The sequence below is a fragment of the Podarcis erhardii genome (assembly GCF_964252035.2).
Source record: "Podarcis erhardii genome assembly, chromosome: 13".
NCBI classification, from domain to species: domain Eukaryota; kingdom Metazoa; phylum Chordata; class Lepidosauria; order Squamata; family Lacertidae; genus Podarcis; species Podarcis erhardii.
Window position 1 is genome coordinate 6,502,544 of NC_138502.1, and position 14,096 is coordinate 6,516,639.

General features: G+C 39.9%; 1 protein-coding gene across 1 annotated transcript; it reads left to right on the plus strand.

The window, feature by feature from the left end:
• Nucleotides 1-947: 947 nt before the first annotated feature.
• Nucleotides 948-13,059, plus strand: LOC309328523 (vomeronasal type-2 receptor 26-like; the record flags this gene model as incomplete). The annotated part of the gene is made up of 8 exons (XM_081838519.1): nt 948-1,022; nt 2,488-2,589; nt 4,140-4,431; nt 5,705-5,768; nt 6,958-7,185; nt 8,997-9,123; nt 10,427-10,848; nt 13,006-13,059. The coding sequence occupies exons 4-8, from the start codon at nt 5,721-5,723 to the stop codon at nt 13,057-13,059; spliced, it is 879 nt and encodes a 292-aa protein (XP_081694645.1). The 5' UTR covers nt 948-1,022; nt 2,488-2,589; nt 4,140-4,431; nt 5,705-5,720.
• Nucleotides 13,060-14,096: the final 1,037 nt, after the last annotated feature.

Sequence of the window (14,096 nt, forward strand, 5' to 3'; positions counted from 1 at the left end):
GAGACCAGGGCCCTGCGGGACTTGACATCTTTCCGCAGGGCCTGCAAAACAGAGCTGTTCCACCAGGCCTTTGGTCAGGGCGCAGCCTGACTCCCTCCTCTGTCAACCTGCACAGAATTTTGCTTATTGGTTGCCATAAATTTGATTTTAATTAATTTTTATAATGAAATGCTTTTAGAAGCGTTGGATTATTTCGATTGTTGTTAGCCGCCCTGAGCCCAGCTTCGGCTGGGGAGGGCGGGATATAAATAAAATTTATTATTATTATTATTACATATTCCCAACATTAAGAAGAGCTCGAGGCAGAACTGCATTGAAGTGGCATTAGGATGGCCACAGTCTAGAGAAAGTCTTAATGGACACGTAGAGAAGCCTGGGGAGACATATTGGGCCCTCTCAGGTTCCACATCTCTGATCTAGCCTAAGGAATTCAAAAGCAGAGGGCAAACTATTAAACTACCTTAGGCTTTAAAGGTCAGCACCAACACTTGGAATTGTTGGGTTCCCAGAATTATTATTGGATGTGGTGTGCATTTTTTAAACATAGCTACAGGTAAAGGCAAATGTAAGTTGGGCCCTAAGGGCAAAGGAAAGGCACCTGCACCCTTGAGAAAGCATGCACAGTCAAACCCCACCTCCTCTGAAGATGAAGAGCAAGACAGGAGGACTATATTGGTGTGCCTTTATAGAAATCAGCCCCTGCTGCAATTGCAACTCCCAAGTTATCATCATCAGTGCATGGCATGGTACAAACTGGAAGTTGTGTTGAAGGTCTTGCGAGGTCTTGGGCATGAACTTTGAGGCTCTGCAAGACCTCGGATATGACATCCTAGGCCCTTCCAGGCCTCAGAAACACCACTGCAGTGTGTTGCTGTGACGTGACATCATGACGTCACAACACTATGGTGTCACATTACGTCACGGGTGCCATTGGTCACCCATAACCTGGGGCCCAAGTTGCCTCCCCCCCGATGAAGGTATGAGTTTCACGGGAAGAACCAGCTACGGACATCACACAGGAGGTGGGCATGGCTGCTGATTTTCCTATGGCTCCAGCCTTTGGAGTAGCATTTTATATACTGTAGTTAATGGCTCCTTTGCTGTGTCTCTCTGTTGTTAGGATGTTTTTCAAAGTTAGTCCATGATCTGATGGTTGCTGTTTTTGCTACTGCATTGTTTATGAAAGCTTGTGGTTGGTGGTGGGTCAGCCAGGGAATTAGAGTGTTCCCCTAATTTGTCCTGTGTTTCTCATATTGATATGTGGTTGTCATTTTTGCCCTAGTAAATCATACATTTTCCTGATCTTCTTCTTCTTCTTCTTCTTCTTCTTCTTCTTCTTCTTCTTCTTCTTCGCTTGGAGACATCCATTAAGAATAAAACACTGACATTTAAATCCCAAAAAGTTTGAGACAGAAATGCACAATATTTTGATATGCTGATTTAATTCATCATAGAATTCTCCTCTGAAACTGTAAATTGATCAACTTCATTTGCAGTATGGTGACAAAATTCTACCAGCACAGACTTGCCTTCACATTTGCTGTGAAAGAGATCAATAACAATCACACAATCTTGCTGAATATCACTTTGGGGTTCAACATCAATGATGTATTATTGCTATGATTATGATTAATAATTACCATAAATAATAACACCACCAACAGCTAGATATCCCTCCCATGCTCCACTTTATATTCTACTTATGCAAAACATGACCTTGAACTCTGATAATGTCTCGTGAAACTCTGAATGGGGAACAGAGCCATGGGAATGTGTGAGAGAGTATAAAGTAGACATGATACACTGTTAAGGTTTAGATAAGGTGTTCTCTGCTCTTTCATTTCTGGTCCCACTCACCAATGGCATATAGCTTATTTAAGGTTAGCAAGAAGTGAATTCATTAGTCAGGCTGAAAATGAAAGCCCACCCCTCCAATATACCAATACCTTCTGCCAGTGCTTTTTTTCTTTAAAAAAAAAAATTAAAATGTTTAGGGTACTCTCATTTTGACTCAAGAAAACCACAATTTTATAGCCCAAACCGGGAAAAATAAATACAGTAAATGGACAAAAGGCCACCATCGGGGGGTAGCAATGAAACTGATGATTCACCATGCTAGAAAAATAAAATAAAAAATAGTTTCTTCTCCCGTTAGGTTCACAAAATGTATAGGGGTATGCGTACCACTGCATCCCCCCATTAAAAAAACCAGTGCCTTCTGCTGTTTATTGCAAATGAATCAGGCCATCCATTTTTAAACTATAGCTTGATCTTATTGAGAAGTGCTGAGTCCCATTTCCTTGCAGAGAACTGGAGTTGAGAAGTGGTCTAAATCTCAAAATTTAGAACTTCTGCCACTTTTTTCTTTTATCTAAGCAGCAGGATTGTGAGTAAAAAAGCAAAAGTGTTACTCAAACTCTAAAATCTGAATAAGCAAATAATATTCCTATTCTGCAATTACTCAAATCACTGCAATTTCTTCACCAGGTCAAATCCCCAGATGCCTTCCTGAAGGGAAGAAAACAATCAACAAGCAAGCCTGAAAGTACTTAAAAATAAGGTCATATGTTATAGAGAGCAAGTGTAGAGGTGAGAGTCAGAAAGGGCTCTATCAGCTCAATTTAGGACAATATAATTTCTGTTACTTCTCAAGGAATGTATTTGCAACCTTTCAATTAAATGTATACCATAAGCTAGGCAGCCAGGATGGTGTTGCTATGGGTGTTGCTGAATCTAATAACTCCTGTTGCTAATACCTCTAATTCTATCCGCTGCCCTAGGAATAATCCTTTTCCTGTTCCACACGAGTGGTACCAGCCAGGTGAACTCATCATTGGGGGAGTTGTTACTCAGAGCTATTACATTTTCTATGAAGTTTTCTTTAAGGAACACCCATCAAAGAACCTGTTTGATGTTTCATAGTAAGACTTTTTCATTGCCCCTTCGAATTGCCTTTCCCTTTGTCTCATGCTTTACAGACATGAATCCTAAAGAGAGGGATAATTTTATCACTGGCATTTTCAAGCTGCAATTGGAGCAACATTTTGCCTGGAAAAATGTTATTTCAATTAAAAAAAATTAAAGCCTACCAGCTCTCAAAAAATGATTTGAATAAAAAGGTGTATTTACAATTGCTCTGCAGTATACTGATTGTGAGGAGTGAGGAAGAGAAGGGTGAAAATGTAAATAAAAAGATAAGGTTACGTTACAGATTAATTCAAAACATAAAACCACACACCATCCTTCAATATTCCCAAAGCTTCCTTGAAGTTTGAAAGAGTATTAGATTTTACTACCACATATTGAAGGTCTTTTAAAGTTTCAGTGTGTGCTGAGTTGAAATGATTGCTTAGGTAAATTGTATTGCTGCTGACATTCATGAATAAATTTGCCTTTCCATTAAATATTTCTTTCGTGGCTCCTGATCTGAAAAACCTCCATGGGAGGAGTTACATCATGGTGAAAGTTATCCTATATGGATGGATATGGAAATTGGTTGAATTGTGTTGAGGCAGACAGGGATTGCGACAGTTCAGGTTAGATAGCACAGGGAAACCTGAGACTGTCAGAATGGGGCATTAGCCCAGAGAGGCTGACATTGGGCTAGAAAACCTAAAGAATTAGGAGACGAATTTTGCCATCAGCTGTGTCTTCCAGTGTAAAGGTAAGTCCTTTGCCACCTGTATCCCCTTTCCAACTGATGCACCGCAGGATCAATGACTGGCCTTAGCTACAGTAGCCTGCACACCTCAAGCCTGTGGTTCTAATGTGCAAGCAACCTTCCTGCCCAAACCACAGCTGTATACTGAGAAACAAAGCTATCTGAATCCAATGGGACTTTCATGTAAGTCTGTATAACATTGCAGCTTTCAGTTAAATGAAGTTGTCGCCTACTTAAGGAGAAACAGATTTGTTTTATTTTTTTCTTGATCAACTGTGACGGAAATGTCAAGCAATAGAATAACAGCAGGTGTGTGAAAATGTCATGCAAAACAGTAATACCCCGATCATTGCACAGTATGGAATTTATTAGCATAGATGTGCTAATTACAAATGCAATCTTTTCATTTCAGTTTGAAACAGAAGATGTCCAATATTGTAGTATGTTCATATCTGTAACTAATTTACTTTATTTGCAGTATGGTGCCAAAATTTTATCAGCACGTCCTAACCTTGGCTTTTGCTGTCAAAGAAGTCAATGAGAATCCCAACATCTTGCCCAATATCACACTTGGCTTCCACATCTATGACAGCTATTATGATGCAAGGATGACTTACCGTACGACTCTAGACCTCCTCTTCAAAATGAGGACATTTGTCCCCAACTACAAATGTGACACCCAGAAAACCCTCATATCCACCATTGGGGGACTTGGCCATGATACCACCATCCATATGGCAGACACATTAGGTCTCTACAAGATACCACAGGTAAGATGCATAAATGAGGATATGGGGATATCCCACCCCCCTTATATTTGGTTTTTATCCAATATTTGTTCTACACAGAGCAGATCTGTAAGAGGTATGAAGGGGTGAATGATAATTTTTTCTTCCTGCCTCTATGGGTTGCTTCCATGTTTGTTTTACACAGGGCGGTCCTATTGGGAAGTATTCTAGCCAGTAGTTCTACTCAGAACAGACTTATCAAAATTAATGCATCTAGCTTAGCCATGATCCTTAATTTAAAATTTAGATCTATACAAGCCTGCATCTTTATCCCATATTCCTTGTAGATTGCCTTTTCTGTTTTATATCTAGGGATGTGAGATTGAACTGCTCACAGCTTAAATCAAATGTGCAATTAGAAAAAAGAAAGCTTAGAATTTGTGGAATAAAAAGCCAAATGGTACAGAGAGAATGTTTTCCATACGATTTGAGATTATATTCACATTTTCTTTCAGTTTGCATATGGTTCATATCCCTCAGCAGAGAGTGATACAAGACAGGTTCCTTCTTTTTATCGCATGGTGCCCAATGAAGCCCACCAGTTTCTTGGGATTATCCGCTTGCTTAAGCATTTTGGATGGACATGGATCGGACTCTTTGCTCTGAATGACAACAGTGGGGAACATTTCTTGCAGATCCTCGAACCATTGCTTTCTGAAAATGGAATTTGCTCAGCCTTCACACAAAAAATCCCAAAACAAGTCCACTATGATAATGTGGACGAAATGCATGATATAGCCTTGAATATCTATGCACAAATCAGAAATAATAAAGTCACTACATTTATTGTTTATGGAGAATCTCTGGCAATTATAGCACTGAGAATTATTATATTTCTGCCAGATCCTACAAATAAGAAAAACACATCATTTAAAAAGGTATGGATCTTTACAGCACAGACTGATTTCATAACTATGGGTTTTAGTAGGGTTTGGGGTGTCCTGCTCTTCCAGGGTTCCCTTTCCTTCACAATCCACTCACAAAATATTCCAGCATTCAAGGAATTTCTTCACAACATAAAGCCTTCCTTTGCACAAGGAGATGGTTTCATCAAAGTCTTCTGGGAGCAAGCATTTGACTGTGTATTTCCAAATCTTGATGTGCCAATGGAGTTCAGTGGCATGTGCACTGGAGAAGAGAGGTTGCAGAGTCTTCCAAGGTCTCTGTTTGAAATGAGCATGACTGGTCACAGCTACAGCATCTATAATGGTGTCTATGCTGTGGCTCATGCCTTGCATAACATTTACTCCCCTAGATCCAAACAGAGAGCAATGGGAAAAAGTGAAAGATTAAAACTTCAGGATCTGGAGCCTTGGCAGGTATTGTTCTGAGAATGAAGAGAAAAAAATATTAGCATTATCTGCATGACTTTATCTACCACTGGAACCTAAGACATTTCTGCTTGGTTATCTGATAAAACTATTATTATTTAGAAGTCATCTAAAGGCAGCCCTGTATCAGGAAGTTATTAATGTTTGATTATATTTTAATATGTGTTAGTAGCCTCCCAGAGTGGATGGAGCGACTTTGCCAAATGGTTGGGGTAGATATAATAATTGATGATAATGATTATAAGATAGTGTTCCAGAAAATTATCAAGAAATTTAATTCAGATTCAGAAACAGCTCCTAAGACTACAGTAGCTAAGAATATCTGAATGAATTGAGCAAATTTGGTCCATAGTAACTATGATTAAACCAACTTATAAAAGAATACATATAAATAAGCCTAACAACTCGATGAAAAAAAAATCATTATGTTTTGGCATAACAAGTTCAGTTATAATGCCCAAGCTTATGCTGCTTTCAACCTGTAGTAATAGTATTTATTTAGGCTGTCTTTAATTTCTTTTATTTATTGTTAAAATATTTTTTTTAAAAAAAGGACTTTATCACATTAGGATTCAGAAGTGCTGTTTAAATGGCATTGCAAATTGTATTCACTGAAAAAAATTAATCTTTGCATCTTAAATTGTGTACTTCTTTTTGCCAAATAATATTTTTCTTAGAGTTTTTCACTATACAATAATACAACAGCTACAAAATCTACAGTGAAAACAGGAAGAATACTGAGTCCTTTCCTAGAGGAAATTCTCAGCTCTCACCTGAGATCCCTTCGATTTCCTCCCTATCTCTCATTTTGGGAGGCTAATGCTTCCCTGTCTCCCGCCAAGGGCCTGCCATGACCAACCCTATGAATAGTTAATCCCTGGCCCTTAACAAGGGCCCCAAATCTAGGACCTCAAAAGAAAAAAAGAAGAAAAGAGGGAAAGGAGAAAATAAACGGAAAGAAATATTAGAGATGAATAAAAAGGGCTTCCGATGCATAATAAAGTCTCCATCTGTTGTGTCAAAATCACAGATATTTCTCACATGTTCTTTGTTAACTGAAGCTATGTTACTATAGCTAAATAAGCTTCATGAAGAAATGTTTCTGTAAACCATGGCATTTTATTCAAAATCTCATTTATGCCGATTCCCATTCAACTTCATTTTCTCTTTCTATTAGCTGCATCCTATTCTTCATGACATTTCATTTAACAACTCAGCTGGAGAAACCGTGTCCTTTACTGATCAAAGAGAAGTTGAAGGGGGATTTGACATCATGAACATAGTCACGTTCCCAAACAGGTCCTTCCTTCGATTGAAGATTGGATGGGTTGATTCTGATGCAGCTGATGGAAAAGAATTCAGCATTGATGAGGACATGATTATATGGCACAATGATTTTAACCAGGTCTGGAATCTAGGCAACTTGAATAATATATTGGGGGGGGGGAGGTAAGCCCTGCACCAATTAATCAGTTGTAAGACGTGGCTCATGCACACACCTCTAGGAGACAGTTGGCCCCTCAATTATTTTACTGAGGGAGTATGTGAAGGGACCTTGGCCCCTAGAAGTTGGCTCCTATGACTGTATTGTAGGCCCCACATTCTGCTACTGATGAGCATACTGATATACTCCTCCACTGAATTCTTGTTTAAGCTACTTGTAAAATAGTCTCTTAAGCCTGTGGGGCAGAGTATGGATGACGTTGAGTTTGCGGCCTCAAAGGCAGTGTGAATTTTAAAAAGGCTTACCAAATACTGACAGGTTTAGGAGAGTGATACAAGTTTTTTTTAAAAAAAATAATTTTTATTAACCGGCCAATCAAATCAAATTAAATCACATCACATAAATTGCGAATTGCAAAGCCGAATTTTAAATTTTGTTGGGGGAACCCATATTTCAAGATCCGAAGGGGAATTCTGATCATCTTCTTGCTACTGTGTTAATGTCCAAATCAGTCCAAATCAATCCAAACAGAGTTCATAATTCTATCCAGTCTTATCTTGCTGTTTCCACATCACATCTTGTTCATATATTTTCTTTTTTCTTTATGATCTCTTCTGATAGTCTCCTTAAACCGATAAACACCAATAATAATCCTGTGTGAATTTTTCCGTTCTTACAATCCTCTAATCGAGATGGTTTCCATATATCATCGCCTTCATAGATAACATTGCTCTTTCCATCATTAATCTCGCAAAACTGTCGCTCTTAAGTCCCACTGAGGAGTTTCACCCACAATATAAAAACAGCTCTATTTCTCTATTTTTCCTCTCAGACTTAAGTCCTCCCACAGAACTTCCCAATATGGTGACGGCGTTTTTAACTGCGTCATTCCAAAGCTCTTATACATTTCACGCTCTTCTTAAAACATGCTTTGGTTCGAAAGTTTATCTCCACACAGCCTTAAATCCACAGCTTAAGTCCTTAAAACGACATTTCTGACTCGTGAGGGGAGGGAATTCTTGTTTAATCACATAAGGAAAGGAAAGAAAGTTTTTTCCCCCTCCCCCATCAGTCATTTGCCATACCGAGTCTTGGCGGAACTTCTCATGATTTCTCTTGTTCCTCTGACTCGTCTTATTTTATCAGAGATCTCTTCTGTTAGCAGTCTTTACTCCCCCTTCTTCCTTGAGATATGTGCATTCCTTCATCCAAATTGTTTCTTTTGAAGTTCTTGCAGCTAGTGGTGCGGATCAGGGACGGTGTCCAGGAGCAGCAGAATCCCACAGGAGGGCTTTGTGCCTAGTGCCCCCATCCCCACAAATTTGGGGGTGGTATAGGGCACAGCAGGCAAGGCAGTCCCCCCCACCATCCTGGGGGGGGGTAGGGAGGAATAACTCCCATCATAGCCTCCAAATTACCTTGTGTGGGTTGGAGAGATGTTATTGTCAGCTATCTTCTGATGCGCCCCTAGTGGCCCCCCAGGAGAGTGATAGAAGTTTTGAATATCTGCCACATATGGTATTTCCACTATAAAGTTTCTGATTTCTGAAAGTTAGTTAAGAAAATGATCCTAGATTTATCTGTATTTTGTATTTTGCCTCTTTCATTCCAGTGTCTTAACAAAAATGGGCTGATGGTTGGACCATGTATGAAGCAGCAGTCCTATGCCAATGTTTCTGGGATGAGAGATCCCCTTTTTATTTGAACTGCAGAAGCTGAAATATTCTTTCAAGTATTTACCCCTTCTGAATTGATTTCCTGTTTATTAATAGGGGATGCCAATTTCTGTGTGCAATGACTACTGTCGTGCGGGCTATCAGAAGAAAAGTAAGGAAGGACAGAAATTTTGCTGTTATGATTGTACTCCATGTCCAGAAGGGAAGATTTCAAACCAGAATGGTATGTGACAATTTTCATTGTACAAGATTAGCAAGTTTCTATTGAAAACCACACTATCCTGCTTTGAGTGGTGTGAATATTTTATTGCTACTTTCCAGTAACACGTCATCAATACATTCAAAAATAAAAGAGCCTGGTGAAATCCCAAGTTGGTGGATCTGAAATTAATCCCCCCATCCCCAAAAATGATTTCACTGTGCACATAATTTAAGTGAAGCCAGTGCTTATTTTCCCAGTGTGCTTTCCTCTAAACATTTTGTGTATCAAAGTTTGGCCTCAGTGAGGAGCAATATTTCAATATGAGTAGGAAAAGATGAGTACCCCTAAACATTTCTTTTTTTAGAAAAAAAAAGCACTGAGTGAACCTATCAAGTAGTAAAATGGTACAGAAGTTGTAGATTTGCAAATGATGTGTGTAGTCAGAATGAAACATGCTAGACATCTGAAAGATAAGATACTGAAATTATCTGATGTTTTTTAAATTGTTTTTTGTTTTGTTAGTTTAAATGTGTTGGTGTTGTGTAGTGTTTTTGTGTTGTATTGTATTGTTCTTCTTTTTTGTAGTGTTTAAATTGTTGGGAAAGTAATAAATATTTATTTATTTATTTAAAAAAGGAAACATGCTAGACATCATCCATGGTGTTATTAGGCCAGAACTTTATTCATTATGCTTCAGGGAAGAGGAAATGTCATGGCACTAATTCCAACCAGCATTTGCTTTTTGAATGGCATTGCACTTGATGGTGTATGTGCATTCGACATCCTTCATAGTTGAACAAGGTTGGAGCTTTGTACTTGGCAAGACAGGCATTCAGGTTCCCAGGAGGGAACTGTATATGTATGGGGGGGAGAGAGATAGGCAACACTGGGCCTCATCTGACCTCATTGCATGCCTTGCTCTTATCAATTTATAGACCCTTTACAGTCCACCCTATTGCCTAACAATGGCTACTGGCACTTACTGAAGGAAAGGCAAAAACATCCTCACCTAGAGACAATTAAATATGGGAGCAAAATATGTTTTGGTTTCTTTTGGTCTCAGTTAACTGTCCTCCCAAAAAAACCAAGGTTCCACTCACTATGCCATCTTGGTGAAACAGCATGGCCACTTACAAAGATGTAAAAAAACAAAACAAAACCTGTTTCAGATTCAGCAGGAATGTAGTGAGTAATTCAAATATACAACCTGCTCTCTGACAATAAAGAAGGTTCCAAATAGATCAACAGAATCAATAACGGCTACATAGTAGATAAAAATCACTGATGAATTGCAAATGGAGTTTGACTTTCTTCTGTTTGTCAGATATGGCTGACTGCTTCAGATGCCCAGAAGATCAGTATGCAAACAAGAAGAAAAATGGATGCATCCCTAAAACTATCAACTTTCTTTCATATGAAGACCCTTTAGGGATCATTTTGGCCTCACTGTCTCTTTCTTTTTCCCTGATCACAACTTTGGTGCTTGCAGTGTTTATTCAACACAAAGACACTCCAATTGTCAAAGCCAACAACAGGGATCTCACCTATGCTCTCCTCATCGCCCTCCAATTCTGCTTCCTTTCATCTCTTCTATTCATTGGACACCCTGGCAAAATGACCTGCCTTTTTCGCCAAACAACTTTCGGCATTGTCTTCTCTGTGGCTGTTTCCTGTGTGCTGGCCAAAACTGTCACTGTAGTTGCAGCTTTCATGGCCACCAAGCCTGGGTCCAGTATGAGGAAGTGGGTAGGGAAAAAACTGTCCAACTCCGTTGTCCTTTCCTGCTCCCTTGTTCAAGCGATTATTTGTTCTGGGTGGTTGATGACCTGTTCCCCATTTCCAGATCAAGACATGCACTCAATAATGAAAGAAATCATTGTGCAATGTAACGAAGGTTCAGTGACCATGTTTTACTGTGTCCTCGGCTACATGGGCTTCCTGGCCATTGCTAGCTTCATTGTGGCATTTGCAGCTCGCAAATTACCTAACAGTTTTAATGAAGCCAAGTTCATTACCTTCAGCATGTTGCTGTTTTGCAGTGTTTGGCTGTCTTTTGTCCCAACTTACCTAAGCACTAAAGGGAAATCCATGGTGGTGGTGGAGATCTTCTCTATCTTGTCCTCCAGTGCTGGATTGTTGGTCTGCATCTTTGCCCCTAAATGCTACATCATTGTGCTGAGGCCTGAGCTGAACAACAGGGAGCAAATGATAAGGAGAAGGATGTGAATTCAGCCTTACTTCTTCTTTCTATTCTATTGTATTGTTGTATATAAGGGAGTAAAAGTGGTTACTTTGATGTGATACTCTTTCGTAGGATCAATTTGGAATATTTAGGGTTTTCAAATTCAAGCAGATTAAAATGCTCTGTCACCTTAGCTCAGGAGTGAGGAACAACTTGCTGGTGGGCCCTGTTTTGCCCAAGCCACACCCACCTTATTCTCAGCTGACATCATGTGGGACTTCATAGGTAAAGGTAAAGGTACCCCTGCCCGTTCGGGACAGTCTTGCCAGACTCTAGGGTTGTGCACTCATCTCACTCTATAGGCCGGGAGCCAGCGCTGCCCGCAGACACTTCCAGGTCACGTGGCCAGCGTGAGAAGCTGCATCTGGCGAGCCAGCGCAGCACACGGAACGCCGTTTACCTTCCCGCTGGTAAGCGGTCCCTATTTATCTACTTGCACCCGGAGGTGCTTTTGAACTGCTAGGTTGGCAGGCGCTGGGACCGAACGACGGGAGTGCACCCCGCCGCGGGGATTCGAACCGCCAACCATGCGATCGGCAAGTCCTAGGCGCTGAGGTTTTACCCACAGTGCCACCCGCGTCCCTGTGGGACTTCATAGGAACTATCAAAAGCAGAAGGTGAGTTCCCAGATTGTCTCTTCCCAGGAGGGATGCTTCCAGCCTTCCCAGCCTCTCAATTTAAAAGTCTTATAAGAAGATTCTGCAGTAGAAGGACTTTGAGGAACATCATGAGAGAGATCTTTCTAGGAGCATGTGAAACTCCTATCATACCTTGTTAAGTTGTCTGTTGCTCATGAAACCTTGTTGTATTTATTGGACTCAGATGCAGCTTTTTAGTATGTTTTTATATTTGCCATCATATTGTTCTATTATCCTGTTCTGATACTATATTTGTGATGTTTGATTTTAAAAGGTGTCCATTTATCCTTTGTTTATGGCATTTTGCCCACCATTATAAAATCATAGCACTGTATGGTTGGAGGAGTCCCTCAGAGTCATCTGTTCCAGCCCTTTAAATGATTGAACCTCAATTAAGCATGATAATAATAATAATAATAATAATAATAATAATAATAATAATAATAATTTATTTATACTCCGCCCATCTGGCTGAGTTTCCCCAGCCACTCTGGGCAGCTCCCAATCAAGTGTTAAAAACAGTACAGCGTTACATGTTAAAAACTTCCCTGAACAGGGCTGCCTTAAGATGTCTTCTGAATGTCAGGTAGTTGTTTATCTCTTTGACAGCTGATGGGAGGGCGTTCCACAGGGTGGGCGCCACTACCGAGAAGGCCCTCTCTCTGGTTCCCTGTAGCCTCACTTCTCGCCATGAGGGAACCGCCAGAAGGCCCTCGGCACTGGATCTCAGTGTCCAGGCTGAGTGATGGGGGTGGAGACGCTCCTTCAGGTATACAGGACCGAGGCCATTTAGGGCTTTAAAGGTCAGCACCAACACTTTGAATTGTGCTCGGAAACGTACTGGGAGCCAATGCATCCACGACAGATGACTATTCGACCGCTGCTTAAAAACCTTCAATGAGGGAGAGTACACCACCTTCTGGGGAAGTCTATTCCACTGTTGAACAGTACTTATAATTAGAAAGTTGATCCTGATGTTTAGCTGGAATCTCTTTTCTAATAACTTGCATCCATTGGTTGCAGCTCTACCCTCTCAATGAAGATAATGATGATGATGTTGATAATGATGATGGGTAATGGGAGCCCATGGTGCTCCAGGAGGGGGAGATAGCTTCCATTGAAAGTGATAATAAAATGGGTGAAGGGGAGGGGAGCTTGGTTTTTGCTAGAGAAACTGCTTCCACCTCACTGATCAAGCCACTTTGTAACTGTCCATTTAAAAGACTCATTGCCTTCTGAATCCCAGTGGCAGACAAGTTGGTTGTCCCATCCACCTATCAAACATTGTCCATCGAGGACTGGGAGAATGATCAATCTGGCCAAATGTGGGGAAATGTTACTGACTCCTGCTTTAGGACAATAAACTTAATAATAAAAACGAACTTTTGTGGATAGAAAAGCAGTAGGGAAAGGCATTGAAAAGTGTGGAATGAATGGTAGCTTGATTTACGTTCAATTCACTTATAAAAATGTATTTCTTATATGGGACTGATTTACCATATATTACTTTGTTCTGTAATACTGAATTATATGTCTTTCAGTAAAGAAACATGCTAACTGAAATTAAGTATCTGAGTGTCTTCCTTGAACCTTAAATGCTTTGCTTGCTAATATTGAGCAGGAGTATATACTCTCCTCAATGAGGTGGCGCTTTCTGAGATAATCTAAGATGGTACTGTAATTGCTGAACAATAACTTTGATACATCAAAGGCATCCTCAATATTTACATTATGTAGGGCAATATATACCACTCAGATTTAAGAACAGGACAGAACAAATCATATGTTTGAATGTTCTAATAATAGTAATAATAATAATAATAATAATAATAATAATAATAATAATCAACTTTTATTTATATCCTATCCTCCCCGGCTGAAGCCGGGCTCAGGGCAGCTAACATAAAATATATAACACGGGTATAAAATCAAACAGTAATTAAATCACCTCCTAAAAACAGGTCAGGATCAAATTAAAATCTAATTAGATGGCTTTCCACAGGATTAGGGTTGGGATCAGTAAATGCTCATCAGGTCCTACTGTTTTCAACAGGTATCTAAAAGCACAAACTTATTGTGAATGCCTAAAGTTATTAGGAGTTCCAAAAGTGTTG